Source organism: Neofelis nebulosa, chromosome 18, assembly GCF_028018385.1.
Source record: "Neofelis nebulosa isolate mNeoNeb1 chromosome 18, mNeoNeb1.pri, whole genome shotgun sequence".
NCBI classification, from domain to species: domain Eukaryota; kingdom Metazoa; phylum Chordata; class Mammalia; order Carnivora; family Felidae; genus Neofelis; species Neofelis nebulosa.
In genome coordinates this window covers 41377557-41396682 of record NC_080799.1, presented here as the reverse complement: position 1 = coordinate 41396682, position 19126 = coordinate 41377557, and the positions used below count along the sequence as shown (strand labels likewise).

At 57.6% G+C, this 19126-nt stretch overlaps 1 protein-coding gene across 4 annotated transcripts in view; it reads left to right on the top strand.

Moving 5' to 3' along the window:
• Positions 1-19126, top strand: part of MGRN1 (mahogunin ring finger 1) — a 55648-nt gene that overhangs the window by 31871 nt on the left and 4651 nt on the right. For 2 of the 4 annotated variants that reach the window (XM_058710735.1, XM_058710737.1), the window contains exons 6-16: positions 3314-3380; positions 4035-4084; positions 6201-6248; positions 6911-6979; positions 8423-8582; positions 10567-10676; positions 13337-13402; positions 14979-15205; positions 16126-16243; positions 16513-16558; positions 18008-18106. In XM_058710735.1, coding sequence (XP_058566718.1) covers positions 3314-3380; positions 4035-4084; positions 6201-6248; positions 6911-6979; positions 8423-8582; positions 10567-10676; positions 13337-13402; positions 14979-15205; positions 16126-16243; positions 16513-16558; positions 18008-18106 — 1060 coding nt within the window. The remainder of the gene's footprint in view (positions 1-3313; positions 3381-4034; positions 4085-6200; positions 6249-6910; positions 6980-8422; positions 8583-10566; positions 10677-13336; positions 13403-14978; positions 15206-16125; positions 16244-16512; positions 16559-18007; positions 18107-19126) is intronic. The other 2 variants (XM_058710736.1, XM_058710738.1) reach the window with 1 other exon arrangement.

Here is a 19126-nt window from a genome sequence, read left to right as displayed (position 1 = left end):
GGCACCAAACCCAGATTTTTGCTCAACCAGGGCTTCTCAGTCTCAGTGCTGTTGAGCCCTGGGGCCCAGATCATTCTCTGTGGTGAGGACTGTCCTGGGCATTGTGGGATGTTGATCCTTGGCCTCCACCCGCCAGGTGGCAGGAGCCCCCCCTAGTGGTGATAACCAGGGATGTCTCCAGACACAGCTAACTGCCCTTTCGCCATCCTCCTTTCTAGCCATTTTCCTGGATTTGCCTATTTAAAGATTACAACAGCAATGTATGCGTATTGTAAAATGTGCAAATTATACAGAATTTGTAAGGCAAAACGCGCTCCAGTTGAATCTTCTCCAGAGGCAACCACTTCTGACCATTTAGGGGGTGTATTCCAGACTTTTCTCCCATGTGCATTTGTTTGTTGTAAAGATGCAGTCATGCGTAGAAATATTATTCTGTAGCTTGTTTTTTTCCCCCACAATCATTGAAAGTCATTTTCTGATACATCATTACACATAATGAATTATCTATATTCAAAAACCTGTGTTTTCCCTTTGAAGTACATACTCCTTGAAGGCAAAGCTCTTATCTGAGCATGAATGCAGTGAACAGTGTGTGTGGATACATTTCCAGAGGATAAGTACTCTGGTCTCCACTGCATTGTTGCCTGCTGGCTTTACCTTTCTGCTTTAATTCCCAGAGCCACTTCCTCTGGCCTTCTCCTTTCTATGTATGTATGTATGTATGTCTGTCTGTATGTATGTATGTCTGTATGTATTTAAATTTACATCCATGTTAGCATATAGTGCAACAATGATTTCAAGAGTAGATTCCTTAGTGCCCCTTACCCATTTAGCCCATCCCCCCTCCCACAGCCGCTCCAGTAACCCTCTGTATGTTCTCCAAATTTAGGAGTCTTCTGTTGTGTCCCCCTCCCTGTTTTTATAATATTTTTGCTTCCCTTCCCTATGTTCATCTGTTGTGCATCTTAAAGTCCTCATATGATGTCTCTTGTTTTTTTAAACAGCTTATTGAGGTCTAATTTTCACCCCTTTAAAGTGTACAGTTTGGTGATATTTACCGTAGAGATAGTCCCTGACTTCAGATGGTTCAACCTAAGAGTTTTCGACTTTACGATGGTACAGAAGCAACGCACATTGGGTAGAAAGTGCGCTTCGAAGTCTGAATTTTCCCCTTTCCCTGGGCTAGCAATATGTACTACGGTCCTCGCTCAGGACTCCAGGCGGCAGGAGTCATGGCTTCCGGTCAGCCGCGTGGTCACGAGCGTAAATGACCACAAACTGGCGGCCATTCTGTTTTCCTCCTTCACTACAGTGTTCAGTACATCATGTGAGATACTCAGCACTAAATTATGAGATCGGCTTTGTGTTAGGTGGTTTTACCCGCTGTAGGCTGTTTTTGAGCGTGTTCAAGTTCTGCGAGGTGTATTATTAAGTGCGTTTTTGACTTCTCATACTTTGAACTTCTGAGGGGTTTCTCGAGATGTGACCCCACCGTAGAAGGTCTGTATTCATAGAGTTGTGGACCCGTCACCACCATGTAACCCCAGTCCACTTCTGTCACCCCCAGAAGAAACGCTCTGCCTGTCCGCATTCCTTCCCCAGCCTCCCCCTCAGCCCCTGGCAACCACTCATCTACTTCCATCACTGTGGATGTGCTTGTTCTGGAAGTTTCAAATAAACAGTCATACACTGTGCGACCTTTTGTGACTGGCTTCTGTCACTGAGCGCGTGTCTCACGCAGGTGTAGGAGTTGTCAGCGTGTCATTCCTTTCCACGGCTCACCATACTCCGCTGTGTGGTTGGACCATGCCCGGTTCATCTGTTCACCGGCTGACGGGCGCTTAAGTCATCTGCACCTTTGGGTTCTTAGTAATGCCATTCTGAACGTCGCTATACAAATTTTGGTGTGGATGTGTGTTTTTATTTCTCTTGGTTATGGTTTGCTTTTTAATTTTATTTTTTAAGGCTAGTTTTCATAGTAGTTTCAGGTTCACAGCACAGTTGAGAAGAAGGCATAGAGATTTCCCATAGAGCCCCATCCCCACATAAGCATAACTTGTTTTACTGCATTGTAGTGTGGGCGTCTTTTGAGATGTCCTAGTGGTTGGAGTGGCTTCTTTGCTGGTTTTCAGGCTCCCTGTACCCTGAGGCTGCCGTGAGCCTGCGGCCTGGCTGGGTCCTGTCCTGAACACGTTCTTCACCGCCCCGCGTGCAGCTGGTGTGCACATGGCTTCCTGTAGTCCTGCGTTCCTGGGAATCCACGGCCTGTGTCTCTGTGAGGCCTTCCCAGGCCACTGTCCTCCTCAGCTCCTGCTGCCTGAACATGCTGAGCTTTGCATGGCTGGTGTTCATGGCATGTTTTGTTGACCACCATGGTCACTGGGCATAGCTTTTATCCCTCTTTTACAGACAGGGAAACTGAGGCTTGGGTGGTGGAGCCAGACTCCATCCTAACACCTGGCCCCTCCCAGTCCCGCCTCCCATTGGCAGCCTGGGACCCACAGGCACCTTCTGGGCCTCCCCTTGCAGCCCTGCTTCGGGTGACCTCAGTGGTCACGTCTGTCCTGTGGCCCCTCTGGTGAGCCGATGTGGACTATGCCCAGGGAGACACATGTGGGGAGGAGAGCGGTCTTTGGCCAGGGGGCAGCTGGGAGCCACGGAGGAGAAGGAAAAGTGAGAGTGGGTTTCTCCTTGAGCTCATCCGCCTGCCACGGTGTCGCTGCTCCCTTCTCCTCTGGTGCCCACCCAGGAGAACAGAAAACGGCTCAGATAGATGCTGTCCTTCGGTGCTGGTGGCAGCCAAAGGGGAACAGCCCAGGTGTCCCTTAGCTGGGAGTGGTCGAGTGTGGTCTGGCCGTGTGGTGGGAGCGTCACTCAGCCTTAGGGAGGGAGCACTGGCACGCGTGTGGCATGGGTGAACCTTGAAAACATGGTGCTCACTGAGGGAGGCCAGACAGAAAAAATCGATGCCCAGACCGGACGTATCTATGGACACAGTGGGGCTTAGCAGGTGGGGAGGGCTGGGGAGCGGGTGGTGATGGGGACAGGGTTCCTGCGGGGACATGAAGAGTGTTCTGGAAATGGATGGTGGAGGTGGTGAACGTGGCCTTACAAATGTACTTAATGCCAGTGAGTTACACGTGTTTGCCATGTCATTTTTACATATTTCGCCGAAGGGGGAAAAGTGCAGCCTGACGTCTGTCTTCCCTCGCCATTTTGTCTGTCTGCACGAGCTCTGCCGTGACGCCATCCTGCTCACCGTGCCTCCTCCCTCCAGCTCGGTCTGACTGTTCTCTCTTCATTTTCTCCTCAGTTGAACTTTGACCTGGACCGGGGCGTGTTTCCAGTGGTCATCCAGGCCGTGGTAGACGAAGGAGATGGTGAGCGGCCTTTCCTCGTGCATCCCCCTTCCAGGCCGTGGACGCTTCTCTCCTCAGTCAGCCGGAGGAGTTGATTCCAGACGTGATGAAAGATGTTGGCTCAGCCCACTTAGCACTTTTAAGGCCGTAGGGTTCAAGCCCCAAGCTGTCCGTCTGTCGGGCCCCTCCTGGGCTGTGGGGCCCTCCCTTCAGCTCCTTCTCCCGACTCAGGAATTGCCGGCTGCCTGGCTTCCACTGTGGTAGCAGCCGCTAGACAGGCCTCAGATTTTGTGTCCGCCCCCAGCGGGTTGATGGAAGACCAGAGAGCGGGGCGGCCACGCTCATTGGCTGACCGGCCTTGTGTCCTCCTGCCGGGCTTGCCACTGCTGTGGGCTGCAGCCCCCCAGCCCCCAGTGCGGGAGCCCTGCCGGCCGAGTCCCACAGCTCCTCGGCCCTGCGGAAATGTCCCTCCGTGCAGAGCCAGCCGTGGAGATGTGGCCAGAGGGAGCAGTGGGCCCCCAGGCAGAGGAAGGCAAGATGAGGACGGTCCTCCCTAGGTTTTGGGGTCTCCGGCAGAGAGCCTGGGAAAGCACCAGCTAGGAAGAAGTTCAGGGTGGGGGGCAGAGGAGGGACTGAGGACAGCTCTGACCACCCGTTCCTCTCTCCCCCGGGCAGTTGTGGAGGTGACCGGCCACGCCCACGTGCTCTTGGCTGCCTTTGAAAAGGTGAGTGCCACCCTGCCCCTTAACTCTGACTGTGACTTGGGAGCGCTGGGCAGAGGGGTGCTGTTTTGAAACTAGAAGTTTGAACTTGGGGTCTGGGCCTTGGCCAAATGGGCTTAGTGCCCTGACGTTCAGGGCAGGTGGGAGGCTCTCCACATATTCTGGGCTCCAGGAGGCTGGGCTTTGAAGCAGCATCCCCTGCGGGAGGGTTTTCAAAGGGTGTCTGGTGTGTGGTGAGGGGGCATCTCCTGTAGAACCCCCTGTAACCTGCCAGCGTAGGGGCGCAGACACCCCCGTGGAGGACTCTGCTCACAGACCAGCTTCTCTCTGGGATGTGGAGGGGTCACCAGGGTTGTCACCACCCAGGACCCCCGCCTTTCCCACCAGGGCCATGGGAACCTGTTAGCCTGGCCTGGTCCTTGCATGCCTGCTGTGCCGTCCCTCCAGGTGGCTGTGTCACCCTGGTCCCATGGAGCTGGGTTGACCTCACATCCCACTGTGGCCTTTCAGACTTCTGGGGCAGATATTTGTTGTACTAACTTCTAGTGTCTGTGAGGACAGAACTGGGCCCATTGTTTGTTGTGTCCTTGGGTCACATCTAGGCCCTCCTGGGGTCCCTGAGTTGGGGATGCCTCACATATAAGAGGCCATTTACGTCCAAGGACTCACTTAATGCTACCTTCGGCCTGATGTGTATTTGAACTTAGATGTTCATTCGTCTGTGCGGACCTGAGTTCCCAGTCTCTCCTGCTGTTCGTGTGTCATGGCCACAGTACTTAGGGTGCGGTGGGTGTGTTGGCTGTGGTGGTGGGGATTGTCAGCCTCCCCATTGTCTCCGTGTTAGGATGTCATGGGTGTCACTGCTATTCATGGGGGCCAGCAGTTGTGTGTGTGTTCACGCAGCAAGCACGTGTGTGGCTGTGTTGGGAGCAGATCCCTGCTCACCGAGACCCTTGCTGGAGGTAGTGGGGTGAGTCCCTGTTGGAGAAGGCCATGGCTGACAGCCCCACATCCCCAGAACATTGGCCTGCACTTTGAGATTGTAAAGTGTTTTCAGCACCGGCCTGTGGCCTGGGTGGACGAGGATCAGGGACCCCATGAGGAAAGCAGGCTCAGGCTGCTGTTTCTGGGCTTTGTGCCGCACGTGGGCATCTGCTGACCCCCAGCCTTCTCAGCCCGGTGTGTGTCTGCATCCTTGAGAGCATTAAGGGCAGTGCCCAACTCCTCCCTGTGATCTGGGTTTTTCCAGACACCCTAGGGATTAGTGCAGCTGGGCCTGAGGCCCCTTTTTAAATCATCTGTCTTGTGCCCCCCTGCCTCCCCCTGCCCAGCCCCAGGGGCTGGTGACACAGAGCGCCCAGGGCAGAGGTTGGGCCTCTCCCTCACCGGCTACGCTCCCCAAGCCCGGCCTTGTCAGAAGGGACGGTGTTTCCTGTGCGTTGCTCTGGCGGAGTTAGGGGCCGTCAATGGCAAACGTGCCGTTGGCCTTTCCAGTCTAGAGCCCAATGAGAAACTGCTTTATTTTTGGAGTCCGTCATCCTGAAAATGCCTAGTGTTGGTCTCCGTTGACTCGGAGGGGCAACTGGTGTTGTTGCAAGATCTCAGGTCTTGTCCCTTAATTAACCTCCTCCATCTCCCAGTGGTGTGCCTCCCCAGATACCACCAAACACATCTATCCTCTTTAGTTCTTGGCGTGTTTAGACTTGGGGCTTTCCTGTGTACGTGTGCATGCCTCGTCTCGTGTGCGTGTGCATGCTTTATCTTCCTGGCTGGGCCGTGCCCTTTCGGGGTTAGAACTCGGTTGTCTTAGTTCTTGCCATCCAGGTGCTGCTTCTTGCTATTGGGAGGCTCTAAGAACTCCAGCCAATGGTCGTAAACCTGAATGTGCTTGAGAGAACTACCCAGAGAAAGTGGGTTACTTGCGTCAGGGTGGACCCAGGAGGTGGTCCTCTAGGTAGTTTCGAGGCCCAGTCAGAGGGCCACATTTGGAGACAATGGCTGGGCTCCGTCCTTCAGCTGTGGGTGTGGAACGGCTGGGGAACGGCCTGCAGCTTGCCAAGCAGAGTGCTAAGTGGTACCCACTTGACTGAGTTGATCTCTGCGTCTTTCTCCCCTGTAGCACGTCGACGGTAGCTTCTCTGTGAAACCTTTAAAGCAGAAGCAAATTGTAAGTCTGGTAGAAGAAACATCAAGATCCCTTTTCATTCAAAAGACACACACACACACACACACACACACACACACACACACACACATGCTCTTATACTCTCCAGGGTCATCATCCGGGCCCTGGGAAGTCTGGATCTGCCTCCTCGGGTGTGTGCATGTGCCCGTGTCCCAGCATTGACTCCTAGCCCCGAGTCTCGTCTAGCTGCACAGGGCGTGTTTGTGGTCCATAGACCCGTGTGGGAAACACAGCAGCTCAGGCCGCTTCTGAACTTGGTCAGTGTAAGGGCTGACTGGTCACTCTTGTGCAGCTCGTGACTGGTGGGTTCAAAGTAGTTTGTCTCTGGGGAGGGGGATGGTAAGGTGGGCAGAGGGTATGGTTGCCTGGCCCATATAGAGGTTGGCACCATGCCCCCCAGGGGGCAGAACCACTGGGCCTCCCGTCCTATTGCCCATGCTACTGGTTGGGCTGGGCAGATAGCAGATTCTCTGCCCTTCCCCTGGCATGGGGCCCATTCCCTGAGGTGCGGGTGGACAGAATTTCAAACCACGACTGCCCTGGGAACCAGGTCCGGCCCCCGGGAAGTGGTGTTGGGCCAGGTGGGTACAGAGGAGCCCTTGAGTGGGGGCGGGCAAGTGCCCGGCTACCTCTCTGCTCTCCAGGTGGACCGGGTCAGCTACCTGCTGCAGGAGATCTATGGCATCGAGAACAAGAACAACCAGGAGACAAAGGTATGTGCTTGTAGTGACACCCGCCAGACTTCAGATGGACCTCCCTCCCTAGCTTGCCTTCTACCCATATAGGAGCAGGTTCCTGGAGGGACTTGCCTGGATCTCCCAGTCCTGGCCAGGGCCCGTGGGCTGGTGGTGGATGAGCTAGTCCCCTGTGTGCCTTCTCCTGGAGGCCCTGGGACCCCAGGCTCCATTTTTCCTTACCTTTTTAACAGAGACGGGTGCCTGGCTGGCTCAGCCAGTACAGCGTGTGACTCTTGATCTGGAGGTTGTGGGTTGGAGCCCCATGTTGGGCGTAGAGATTACTTAAAAATAATAATAAATCAGTAAGTGAACAGGATCTATGGGATATTTTGTCCTTTTTCCAGCAAATTCACTGGCTTGTTAACATCATTGGGTGGCCACCCGTCAGGTTAGCAGAGATAGCCTGGGGCTGTGGGACCCTGTGCTACCCTCCGCCAGCCAGCTCACCTCCCAGCCACGAGCGCCTGCACACTTGTAACTGAAACGTGTGTCTGACAGGGCCGTGGTCCGGCACAGCCAGGGAAGGGTAGCAGAGAATCAACCTGTGCCTTTGTCATCGTTTTAAAGGCACAAGTGAAAGTGCCATCTCTTAAAAATGTCTGGAAGTCTTGCACCCCAGCTTCTGTGATCTGGAACCCACTAGAAGCTGGAAGTCAGGGCAGCTTGGTGCTTGATCAGGCCCTTAGCCTCAAGTGAGTGCCTTGTGTGTGTCTCACATGCTAACACTGGAGGCTGGCCGACTCTGTTAAGGGCCCAGAAGTATATATTTTAACTGTACTGGCCGTACCGTGTTTGTCGTGTCCGTTCAGTGCCCTGATTTTCCGTGTAGCGCGCAAGTAGCCGTAGCCGTCTGGAAACCAGGGGGCAAGGCTGTATACTTCCAGTAAAACTTTATTTATGGAAACGGGTGGTGGGGCCACAGCTTGCTGTTGTGCAGTGTTGCCGGCTTTTGATCCAGACACTCATTTCGATTAGGCGGGTTGGGCATGTCAGTCCTTTTCTGCTTTAAACCAGTAAGTGGGTACCCTGTGCAAGACTTGCTCCGTAGCGTTGGGTCCTTTCCACGTTTTCTTTTTGGTTCTGAGGAATAGAAGGAGACCAGAACTTTCGGGGTTTGGTATGTGTGTTGTGGGTGGGAGTCCCAGGCTCTCCTCTGTGCTGGGCCGCGCACAGGCTGGGACTGAGCTTGGTGCCCTGGGAGTGCGGCTCTGGGCCACGTGTCCTGAGGGAGTCCTGCTCCGGGGTGACCTTCTTCTGCTCTCTTGGGCTCCCCTCTGCCACAGCAGCCCCCAGGGGAAGCGGGGGACGGCCGGGGGGACGGCCAGGGACGGAAACGCCTGCCCGCCCCCCTCCCCGCCCCGGCCCCTTCCTCTGGCCCGTGGGAGCCCACTGACCCCGGGGCCCTTCGTGTCCCTGCAGCCATCGGACGAGGAGAACAGCGACAACAGCAACGAGTGTGTGGTGTGCCTGTCGGACCTGCGGGACACGCTGATCCTGCCCTGCCGGCACCTGTGCCTGTGCAACTCGTGCGCTGACACGCTGCGCTACCAGGCCAGCAACTGCCCCATCTGCCGGCTGCGTGAGTGGGGCCTCCCGCCCAGGGCACGGCGAATGGGACGTGGAGGTGGCGCGGGTGGTTAGTAGCCACGGCGACCCCGCTCGCACCTGCGTGGCTCCCCTCCTCAGAAAATTAGACTCGGGGAGTTAACGGCCGGGGAGGGTGCGCCAAGGAGGTTCTTGCAATGAAATTGCAGCTGGGCAGAAATCGACCAGTGAATCAAATCTTTATTTATTTTTAAAAATACTTTTATTTCATTTGTTTTGGGAGAGCATGCGTGTGCAGGGGGGCGGGGCAGTCAGAGCAAGAGAGAGAGAATCCCAAGCAGGCTCCGCGATGTCAGCACAGAGCCCAGCAAACTGTGAGATCGTGACCTGAGTCCAAATCAAGAGTCGGACACTTCACCGACTGAGCCACCCCCGGTGCCCCTCAAATCTTTAAATGTTACATGGAAAATATTTTGATTTAAAAAACCATCCCGGTGAGGTGGAAAGTGAGCTAGGTGGAAGGTGATTGAGGGATTGGTTTCCTGGAGCACTTCAGACATTTTCTCAAAGTTACCGCATGGAGTGTGATTCTGAATGGTGTTTGTCTTCCACTGGAGGAATTTAGACATTCTCAGGGCAGAAAATCCCACGGATCAAAATGAGCATCAGGCTGGTGGGTGGGTCCCGGCAGGGAGGGACCAGGGTGTGGGTGAGGAGAGAGCCCGCTCACCGGAGCTGCAGGTGTCGTCATTGAGTAGGTACATGTTGGCTTTTTGGAGAAAGCCTTCCTGCCGTTTCACACCTGGGTGTGCTGGTCACAGCGTCCTTGGGGCTGGGGGCGGGGGAGGGGGTACTCCTGCTTCACCCCGCGCTCCCGAGCCAGAATGCAGCTGTGTGACCAGAACTGCCATGATTGTCTTATCATCACTCTCCGGGGCTCAGAGGAAACGTGTGCAAGGTCACAGCTAGTAAGGGGCAGGGGTGGGTCTCCACTGGTTGTCCCCTGAGATAGACAGGTGTGTGCACGGACCACAGGGCAGGCTGAGCATGTGGAGGTAGAGGATGAGGCCGTGGGGTGTGTGGGGTCCGGAGCCCAGCCCTGATGAGGTGTTGGGGGTTGGGAGGGGAGTCTGCAGGGGGGCCGTGTGCTGGCCCTGGAGGGGCAGGCGGCGGGGCCCCCAGCCTGTGCTGGGGCAGTTGTAGCATGGAGGGCCGGTAGCCTTTGCTGTCTGAGCCCCGACCTCCCCCACGTGCCTCGCCCCCTGGGCATTTTCAGGGGTGTGGGGTGCATATGATCTGGAGGCCCAGGGTCTAGACAGCCTAGAGCGAGGGTCCCTGGCAGATGTATGTAGCACTTGGGCCGGACGAGCTGGACCAGGACCCTCGTCTCTGGGGCCCGCAACCTGGGGTGACTGCTGCTCACACTGAGGATGTGGTTGTCTCTGGTCTTGTTGCAGCGAGTGCTGATGCAGTTTGTGACTGTGTGTTGTGTGTGCGCACTTCTCGTAAACGTTACACTCTTGTTAGTGGGCCTGACGTTATACCATCAATAGTCTGCCTCCTAACTTATTCCCAACTCTCTGCTGCTTCTCGTTTCCCGGGATAGAGAAGGTGCCGTCGGCGACGTTCACGTACATACGTCTGCCTGCCTGCCCTTGGTATAACTTCCAGGAAGACACTGGCCAGTGTCCGGGCCCACTCGGCTTTTAGCTGGTCACCAGGTGTGACCCAGCCACGCTCACCGTTGAGTGCATAGTGGGGTTTGGCATGTGAGAGGCTGCCATGCCCTGCCTGCTGCCCTAGCAGCTCTGCCTGAGCTGGGGACAGTGCAGGACCCGGGGGAGAAAGCTCCCTTCTGGGCTGTTTCATTATGACTCTATTTTGCTTCGGATTCGGAAACGTGGCTTGACCCAGGACCACTGTAGGGTGGGTGGCCAGCATCCCCGGAGCCTGGGGAGCCGCGGTGGTGCTGGAACTGGCTGCCCCTTACCTGATGGGCGCCCTTCCCTCTGCCATAGCTTTCCGGGCCCTCCTGCAGATCCGGGCGGTGAGGAAGAAGCCAGGAGCCCTGTCTCCGGTCTCCTTCAGCCCTGTTCTGGCCCAGAGCATGGACCACGATGAGCATTCCGTAAGTGCCTCTTTCTTCTTTGTTGAGGGGTGTGCAGCAGAGTCAGGAGGGGGTCTGCAGGAAGCCCCTGACCACTTGCAGAGACCCTCAGGTGTCCAGATGCCCTCAGGGCTTACCTTTGTGTCAGTGGCTTCAGGTTCCCAGTGGGGCCTTGCTGGTCAGGGACTCTGAAAGTGTGGCTGGAAGGAAGGGCGGGGCCAGACTCCCTGCCTCCCTCTGTGTCTTCCGCCTCTCTGAGCCTCTGCCCTCATCTGCCTGGCGGGCCAGGCATGGCCCCCACAAGTGGTGGTGAGGTTGACCAGGGTGATCCAGGCCGGGCCCAGTGAGCCCCGGCTCCGGGGCGTGTTGTTGTTTGCCAAGAGCAAGGGACACCGATGGCAGGTAACCTTGGAGCGTCTGTCACTATCATTCTACCAGCCACGGGCCACTCTGTGGGTCCTGGGAAGTGAGGTGTCGTCCAGAGGACGGCTGCAACATGTCCGCCACGTGTTCTCTGCCCCTGAAAAGGGGTGTCCGGCCTGGACACACAGGAGGGCACATTGGCAGGTGTCCACCTTGCTTCCGGGAAACCATAAGGTAAAGCTTGTGCTGGCAGATGAGGGGATTCGGAGTCAGGCTTTGGGGAGAGAGATGGCTGTCTGGCTCAAGAGATAGGCAGAAGGCAGGGAGAGATGTAGAGACACAGAAAGATAGGCAGAGAGATGAGCAGAGACACAGAATCACAGAGACACGGAGAGAGACACCAGGAGAGATAAAGAGAGACAGGAATGAGGGCAGGAAGGTAGGTATTGAGACATGGGCAGAGAGGCACATCGGAGACAGGGATAGGGTGGGAAGGGGAGGCTGGCAGGGCAGGCAGGGCAGAAAGGGGCCAGGAGCAGGCCAGGGGGCAGGCGGAGGTCTTGAGCTCCTGGGTCCCAGACGGCCACAGCAGTTGTCAGCCAGTGGGTCTATTTTCTTGGCTCTTGGCTGAGGTTGTTGGGATTCATTGATTCTTAGAGGCCCTGCCAACTGTCTACATGGGACAAAGACCCAAACCCTGTGGTTTGCACACCCACGAGATGGGTTCCTGCATTGGGCCGGTGGGCGTAATGTTTGGCCCATATGGTGTTTCTGAATATTGGGCCAGAGTTTGTTTATTTAAATTCTTTTTGTTTTAGAGGGAGAGAGAGCGTGAGTGGGAGGAGGGACAGCGGGGAGACAGAATCTTAAGCAGGCTCCACGCTCAGCATGCAGCCCACCACGGGATTTGATCCCACGACCCTGGGATCGTGACCTGAGCCAAAACCAAGAGTCAGGTGTTCAGCCAACTGAGCCACCCAGGAGCCCCTTGCGCCAATGTTTAAAAGTCTGTAGGGGCTCCTGGGTGACGCAGTCGGTTAAGTGTCTGACTCTTGAACTTGACGCAGATCATGGTCTCGTGGTTTGTGAGTTTGAGCCCTATGTCAGGCTCTGCGCTGATGTACGGAGCCTGCTTGGGATTCTTTCTCTCCTCTCTGCCCCTCCCCACCTTGTGCGTGTGTGGGGACTCTCTCTCTCTCCCTCTCAAAAATAAATAAACATAAAAAAAAAGAAAGTCTGGAAATTTTCCTTAAGACTCAGATTTCTGGCTTCTCTTTCAAAATATGAACCTGTGGTCTCACAGCTGGAGCAGACACAAGGCCGCCCTAAGGTGGGGTCCCATCACCCCCACTCATCCCGGGCCAGTGACACTATGTGTTTTGCCTGCTGGGCCCCTGTTGGCACCAGGGCTTACTCCTCCCGGAACAGCCCTCCAGCAAATTTCATGTTGGGCTAGAGGAACATCACATACTTCTTCCAGCAGTATACTTCCGGTAGAGAGAGGAGCAGCGCTGAGGTGTGATTGGTTCCTGATGGAGGAGTCACTGTTTTGGAGGGACGGACACCCAGGGGTGGATGGCGGGTTTTTTGTTGCTTGTCTGTGCCACTCCAGGCTCTGCCCTGGCGTCTGAGCATCAGGCCTGACCTTCCATGTTTGCCCCTCTTATCCCAAGGATAAGTACAGGGCACACTGAGGCTTGGGTTGTAAGCTTCACCTGCCCCGGAGGGCCAGTGCCTTCCCCTCCAGAGGGTTAAGGTAGGGTACGTGGGTTCTTGTTCTCTGCCACGTGTCCCGTCTAAGCAGTTTCCACGAAACGCCACAGAGAAGCCAAATTTTCTTCAGTGGGTCTGTTAATGTTATCAATGAGTGGGGGTGATTTGGGACCAATTTTTCTCCCCAGCTTCCTCGAGGAGTTGGACGTTGGTAATAAGTTTATACAGAGCCTCAAAAACGTGCAGGAGCCTGTCCCTTCCCTGTGCCTAGCCGGGCCCACTTGTGGGGAGTGCCTGGCCACTCTCCTGCCTGTGCTGGCCAGGACCGGCTTCTTGGGGTGACCCAGACCACGGGTGGGCAGTGGGACAGGGATGGGCTCCACCAGTGGCATGGCCTCCTGGGAGTTGCATAGATGTCCAGGCCCAGGCCCCTGGGGCAGAATCTGCACTTGGTCAGGTCCCCGAACTTCATGTGCAGGTGCGGTTTGCCAGGCACAGGCTCACGGCTCACCTGGAGGCCGGCAAAGCTGAGAGACCCCAGCCAGCCAGCTCCAGCGCCGTTCGGGGGGTGGCAGTCGTAAAACGTATGATTTTTATCTTGACAGTGTCCCTTTAAAAAATCAAAGGCGCACCCCGCCTCACTGGCCAGCAAGAAACCTAAAAGGGAAACAGTAAGTGTATTTGGCCCTATGGCTACATCTTTGCCCCGCACCCTAATGATTAAACCAATGACAAGTATGGGAAGTCATTTTCACCCCAGGCTAATGTGTTTGGTTAATTTAATCTGTCAAATCCACTCTCCCCAGTCCCGGCGTCCCTGCCCAGGAAGGGAGTTTTGTGGAACAAGCAAAGCTCAAGGTCTGTCGGCAAAAAGCCAGTGTCTCGGATCCCCGCTGCCAGGCGGCAACGGCGCCCGCCTCAGGCTGCCCCTTCTCGCCAGCTCTGCTTCTGCCCGTGGTCCCCAGTGGCCTCGTTTCCCTTTTTTTTCTTGCTGGCAGTGGAATGATGTCGGAGGTGGAACTCACGTTGCTGCTAGTTTTGCAAACAGTCTTCCTCGCGCTTGCCTGTTGTCCTGCATCCTCTGCCTCTCCCCCTGGATGTGAGCTCTTTGGGCCGAGGACTTGGTTTTCTTGCATTTTCCCTGCATCTCAGGGAGCAGGCGGGCGGCCTCTGCCTGGAGCCTTCACTGACGCCTGTGGCCCCTTGGCAGAACTTAGAGAGGTGGAAATCCCTGGAGGGCCATCCCAGGGATGGAGGTAGAGGTTTTTCCCATTTGGAGGGTGAGGAGGTTCAGGTTGGGAGCAAATGCAGGGCACCACAGGCCCAGGTGACCAGGGGACTCAGGAGGCTGTGTGCTGAGGGCAGGGAGCCCCCACCCCAGCCTTTCTGCCTTCCCTTGGTCTCCAGGGTTGATCCGCCGCTGCCCTGAAAGGCGGCTCTCCCTCCCTTCCTTCTGGGGAGCGGTCAGGTGGGCGGGGCTTCACATGGGGCGCGCAGCTGGGCGTTTGCCCTTCACCTTGTCTAGTGTGGCCTGGGGGCCTGACATTTCCCAGCACCTGGGCATCTCCCCACCTTTAACCCTAAAGCAAGTCTCAGTCTGTTGATGTGCTCCTCTCCCAGCACTGGAGGAGACTGGTTCTGAACCAGGGCTGCCCGTTAGAACCACCTGGAACACGCATCAGCCCCTGTGGACGCTTGCTTCAGGCCCACTGAGGATCTCGAGTTGGGCCAGATGCCTGTGTTGGGCAGAGCTCCTTGCGGGGCCAGGCCCTCCCTGGTCTAGAACACACGCGGCTCCACTGGGCTCTCCCGCCTTTGGCATGGCTTTGCTCTACACCCGCTCCTGAGCCCTCCTCTCTCTCTCTGACCCCTCACTCTCCACATGTGCCAGGCAGGAACAGAAAGCCAGGTAGGGGCTGGCCGAGACCAGGGGTGGGGAGGCTCTGCTAGGCGCCCTCTCTTCCTTCGTCACGGGCACCGAGCGGGCCATTTGGGTGTCCAGGGCTGCAGCTGATGACTAAGGGGGCCCTCAGAGGGTGTCTTAGGCTGCTCTGGTGTTCTTGGCGTCCCTCTGAGGGAGGGGGATATAGGTCTCTGGAAGGTGGAGTGGACAGGAGATGGTCAGAAGGCAGGTTCTGGGGAGTAGAGCATCCCTGGGGCACAAGGCCAGTGTCTGGGGCTTTGTGGCCCAGGGCAGTGGGCAGGGAGCCTGGCCAGCCTGTCCCTCACCTGCTCTTGTCCCCACAGAGCTCTGACAGCATCCCACCCGGCTATGAGCCCATCTCCCTGCTTGAGGCGCTCAACGGCCTTCGGGCCATCTCCCCGGCCGTCCCTTCAGCCCCCCTTTACGAAGAGATCACCTACTCAGGCGTCTCAGATGGCCTGTCCCAGGCCGGTTGTCCCCTTGCTGGGATCGATCGAATCCCGGAAAGCAGCCACCAGAAGGGCAAGCCGAGGAGCAAATCCCCCGACAGGTGAGGCTGGCGCTAGGCTCCCCTTGGGGGTTGGCATATGGGAACCCAGCCAGGTGCTCTGTGGCAGGTGGCGGGGGGTCTGTGGTGTCCGGGAAGAAGTGCAGACACTTGAGTTTTACAGCGCTCTGTTGGGGAATTCACCAGAATGACCCCCGGAACCAAGAGCCAGTAGCAGATCAGGTTTATGGCTAAGGCTGGTTACGACAGACGAGACAGCAAAGCAGCAGAAAAGATGCACTGGTGGGGGTGCATCCTTCCCCGTCCCAGGCCACACGGGAGCAACAAACCACAGGATGTAGGAGGGAGCCCCACGAGTGGCAGGGTTCCGGGACTTTCTGGGGTCTTGTCACATGGGCACGTCCTGCTGTGTGAGTTTGAGCACCAGTGGCAGCCAGACCCGGGCCCCGCCAAACCTCGCTCACGACGTTGCCCTTGTTACGCCCACCAAGCAGAGGGTCCGGTCACGGTTTACCAGGACGTGTGTGAGATGCGGGCGACCAGCCTTCTGTGTTAAGTGTCTCCACGCATGGGTGCTCTTCTTTTTTAAGAAAAGTTTAGGCAGAAGTTCTGTAAAACTGGCCACCGCCCCCACGACTTGCACGTGTGACAGGACCACTCCACAGATAGAGAAGCGTGGGGCTCTCTCCTGCTGCTCACCCACGCCCCGCACCCCTGCTCCAGGGGTGGACCATTACGACGCCCTCTCCTCCCAGAGATACGGAGCCCGTGCAGGCCTGCGCGAGCTCGCACCGCGCCAGTCTCTCTCCAGCCGCTGGGCCTGCGGGCGTTCTGCGTCTGCACCCGCCTCCCCTGGGGGCGTCTGTGTGGCAGCCCCCGGCCTCACCCACGGGTGACGTTGGCTTTAGTGGGTTGGTGTTTATCAGCCACTTGTCCTTTACCCCCGTCTTCTCTTTTGCCAGCACCCTGCGGTCTCCGTCGTCTCCCATCCACGAGGAGGATGAAGAGAAGCTCTCCCAGGACTCGGACGCCCCTCCCCCACTGAGTGGGGCGGGGCTGGCGCTAAGCAGCTCCCCCGAGGTGAGGCCCCCTCCCCGCCTCACCGAGACCCATCTGTCACCCTGTCCCCACTGCCGGTCTGTTGGCCTCCCAGACCTGTGGCAAAGCCTGCCCTGGGCCGCCTCCACCCCTGCTCACGTGGTGAGCTCAGCTGGTTTCCCCATCTGTGGGGTGGGTCCTGTTTAAGGGGGGCCGGGCGTCAGCTCGCCCTGCTGTCCCCCGACCGCCCGCAGCCCCGTCCCCCGGTGGCGGCAGCAGAGCTGCGGACACACTTTGTCCTCGTTTCCTAGAGCTTTGTGACGGAGGACGTGGACGAGGCGTCGGCACTAAAGCAAGGTAAGCCCTCCATTTTGAGGAGCGTGTTCAGGGCCTCGCTGCCGGGAGGTCGAGGTGTGTGGAGAGCGTGTGCCGGCTCCCCCGCTGGGAGTCACGGGCTCCTCTCTGCTGGCTCTCCCAGGGGACAGCCTCCGGCCACTTCTCTTTTTCCCTCCGTGCCCAGCCGGCATTTCCCAGTGGCAGTCATCTTCTTTCCTGCCTGGGTGTCTGCACACGGTCAGCTCTTCCTGCTTGTCCTGTACGGGGTCCTCAGGTGCCACCTGGAGAGGCCCAGGGTCCCCAGTGCGGGTGCACAGCTCAGCCGGGCCGCTTCTCTGTGTGCCCCCGTGTCCCGTGGAGAGTGTAGCCTACAGCGGCCTGCTGGGACTTGAGTCCCAGCCGCCACCGATGGGCCCTGGGCTCCTCGTGGGGGGATGACCCCCAGCTGACCTCCCAGTGGCTGCAGGATGTGACCAGGTGCTTCCCAAGCCTCCCTCTACCAGCTGGGAGATGCTGCCACTCCTTTGTCTCGGTCATTCCTCCCTACTGTTGGACAGGTGAGGAAACAGAGGCTCCAGGTTGGGGTGGTTGGAGGCCCCAGGCCGTTTAATGTGGAGGTGACAGAGCCCGGAAGTGGCCCTGGCAAGCTGGCTGGCTCCCAGGCCTACAACATGGTGAAGACCCCAAAATAAGCTGCAGCTGCTCAGTTGCTGTGACCCCCCCTCCTTGCCAGGAGGTTCCCAGCCGGCACTGCACTGGGTGACCCACGTCTCTCCCCAGCGTGACTCCCCACCCACCGTGTGTGGGGCCCGCCTGTGGGTTTCTGGGCCTGGGGCCTTGGGTTTGGGTGTGAGTGTTGGCGCCTGGGGCAGGGGGCCCATCAGGGGTGTCATCACTTCCGCCTCCCAGGCTGGGCTCCTGGGTGGGCCTCACCCTCTCTCGACCTCCGCTCCTTCCTGCCTGTGCAGAGCATGTGCCCGACCAGGTGGCTCTCTTCTGTGCCCATCACAGGGCCCAGGCCCCTCGTCTGTGGAGGGGCCCTCCCCCTCGAGAGCTCCCTGGGCAGCACCGGGAGCTGCTGTTGAGAGGGAGGGTGGCCACACGCAGGCCCGCTCGCTCCCCGCTGTGGGGCATGGGGCCAGCGGGAAAGGTACGGGTAAGCCAGAGATGTTAAATCTATCACTGTTCCTTCTTGTTTGTTTTTAAAGGGGTACATAATGATTTTATAATAAAAGTCAAAACAAAAGCCCTGAGGTAGAGTTGAGAGAGAAGGGAAGTAAAGAAAAGCAAACGTTTGCCTCTCAGGCCTAGAGGGCAGAGGAGGGAGTCATAGCAGAGCCTTGGGCTGGGACTGGACTCACAGTGGCTGTAGAGCCCTCAGGGAGGAAAGAGGCTCCCGGGGATCCTGACCAGAAGAGGGACAGTGGCCACCTTCGCCTATAAACCTCTGACCTGCCCCCTCCTCTGCAGGGAGCCGAGTGCCATCCATCGAGAACGTCCTGCAGGACGGCAGCCCTGAGCCCTGCAGCCGCAGCCAGCCCCGCCTGCCGGCTGATATCTACCTGCCAGGTAACGGCATTTGACCTCAGCCGGGGTGGGTGGGAGTGGGGGCGCGGGCAGTGCTGTCACTGCCGCACGGAGCTGGGGGCTGATCTGCCTGCTCAGGGAGCAGCTGGCCTGTCAGGAGCCTAGGTCTCCCTCCCTGGCTCTGCTCACACTCCTTCTGTCAAGCCCAAAGCACAGCCGGGCCCCGGCTCCACAGTCACCCCTCCTGCAGCTCCTTGCTCTTTGGGGCAGAGCCTGTGCGTGAGGCCCCTTCACACTCCAGAAACAGCTCAGCATCAGGAAGGCAGGAAAGGCCCCTTGTTTAAGGAAGGTCGTGGCCCTTCTCTCTATCTCCTGCTTGGGGCCAGGCAAGCACAGCTAGTCCCGCTGGAATCCCTGACTCTTCATCCATGGGCCTGGCAGCCCCTGTTCGGGTGCCCAGCAGCAGGGCCTCTGCCCCAGGGAGCTACAAGCCGAAAGCTACCTGCGTGCCCTGGGCCTGATGCTGGCATCAGACCCCTACCACGAGCACCCATAGGGCCCAGGCCAGGGATGGAAGGATAGGCTGGGGTGCCAGGCGCCTGTAAGGCCCAAGCACAGTTGGGGAGGGGTCTTGCTTCTGCCCCCCTTTTCTAAAAGCCTCTGCCTGGAGCCTCCTGTCCCCAGCTCCTCTGGGTCAAGATCCTCAGCTTTAAGTTCTGGGCTCCAAAGATGGGGGACAGGAGTCAGGGGTTCTCAGAGACTTCTGCCTGCTGCGTGCTAAGATGCCATCTGAGGATCTGAGATCAACGTCAACAGCCATGATGTCCTCGGAGAGTCTGGCTCCTGCCACATGTCTGGGAAGCACCTTTGCCACCCGCCTATCCCAGGACCCACCGCTGCTCAGTTTCCAGTGACCTGACCTGTGCATCTGGCCTACCTGTGATGTGCTTGGTTTGAAAGGGTCTCTTGTCCCGCCCCAGCATAGGGACAGGCAGTAGCCTGTGCAGACAGGGGGTCCCGTTAGCCCAGAGGGGCCACAGTCAGCAGGTGCAGGAAAGCAGG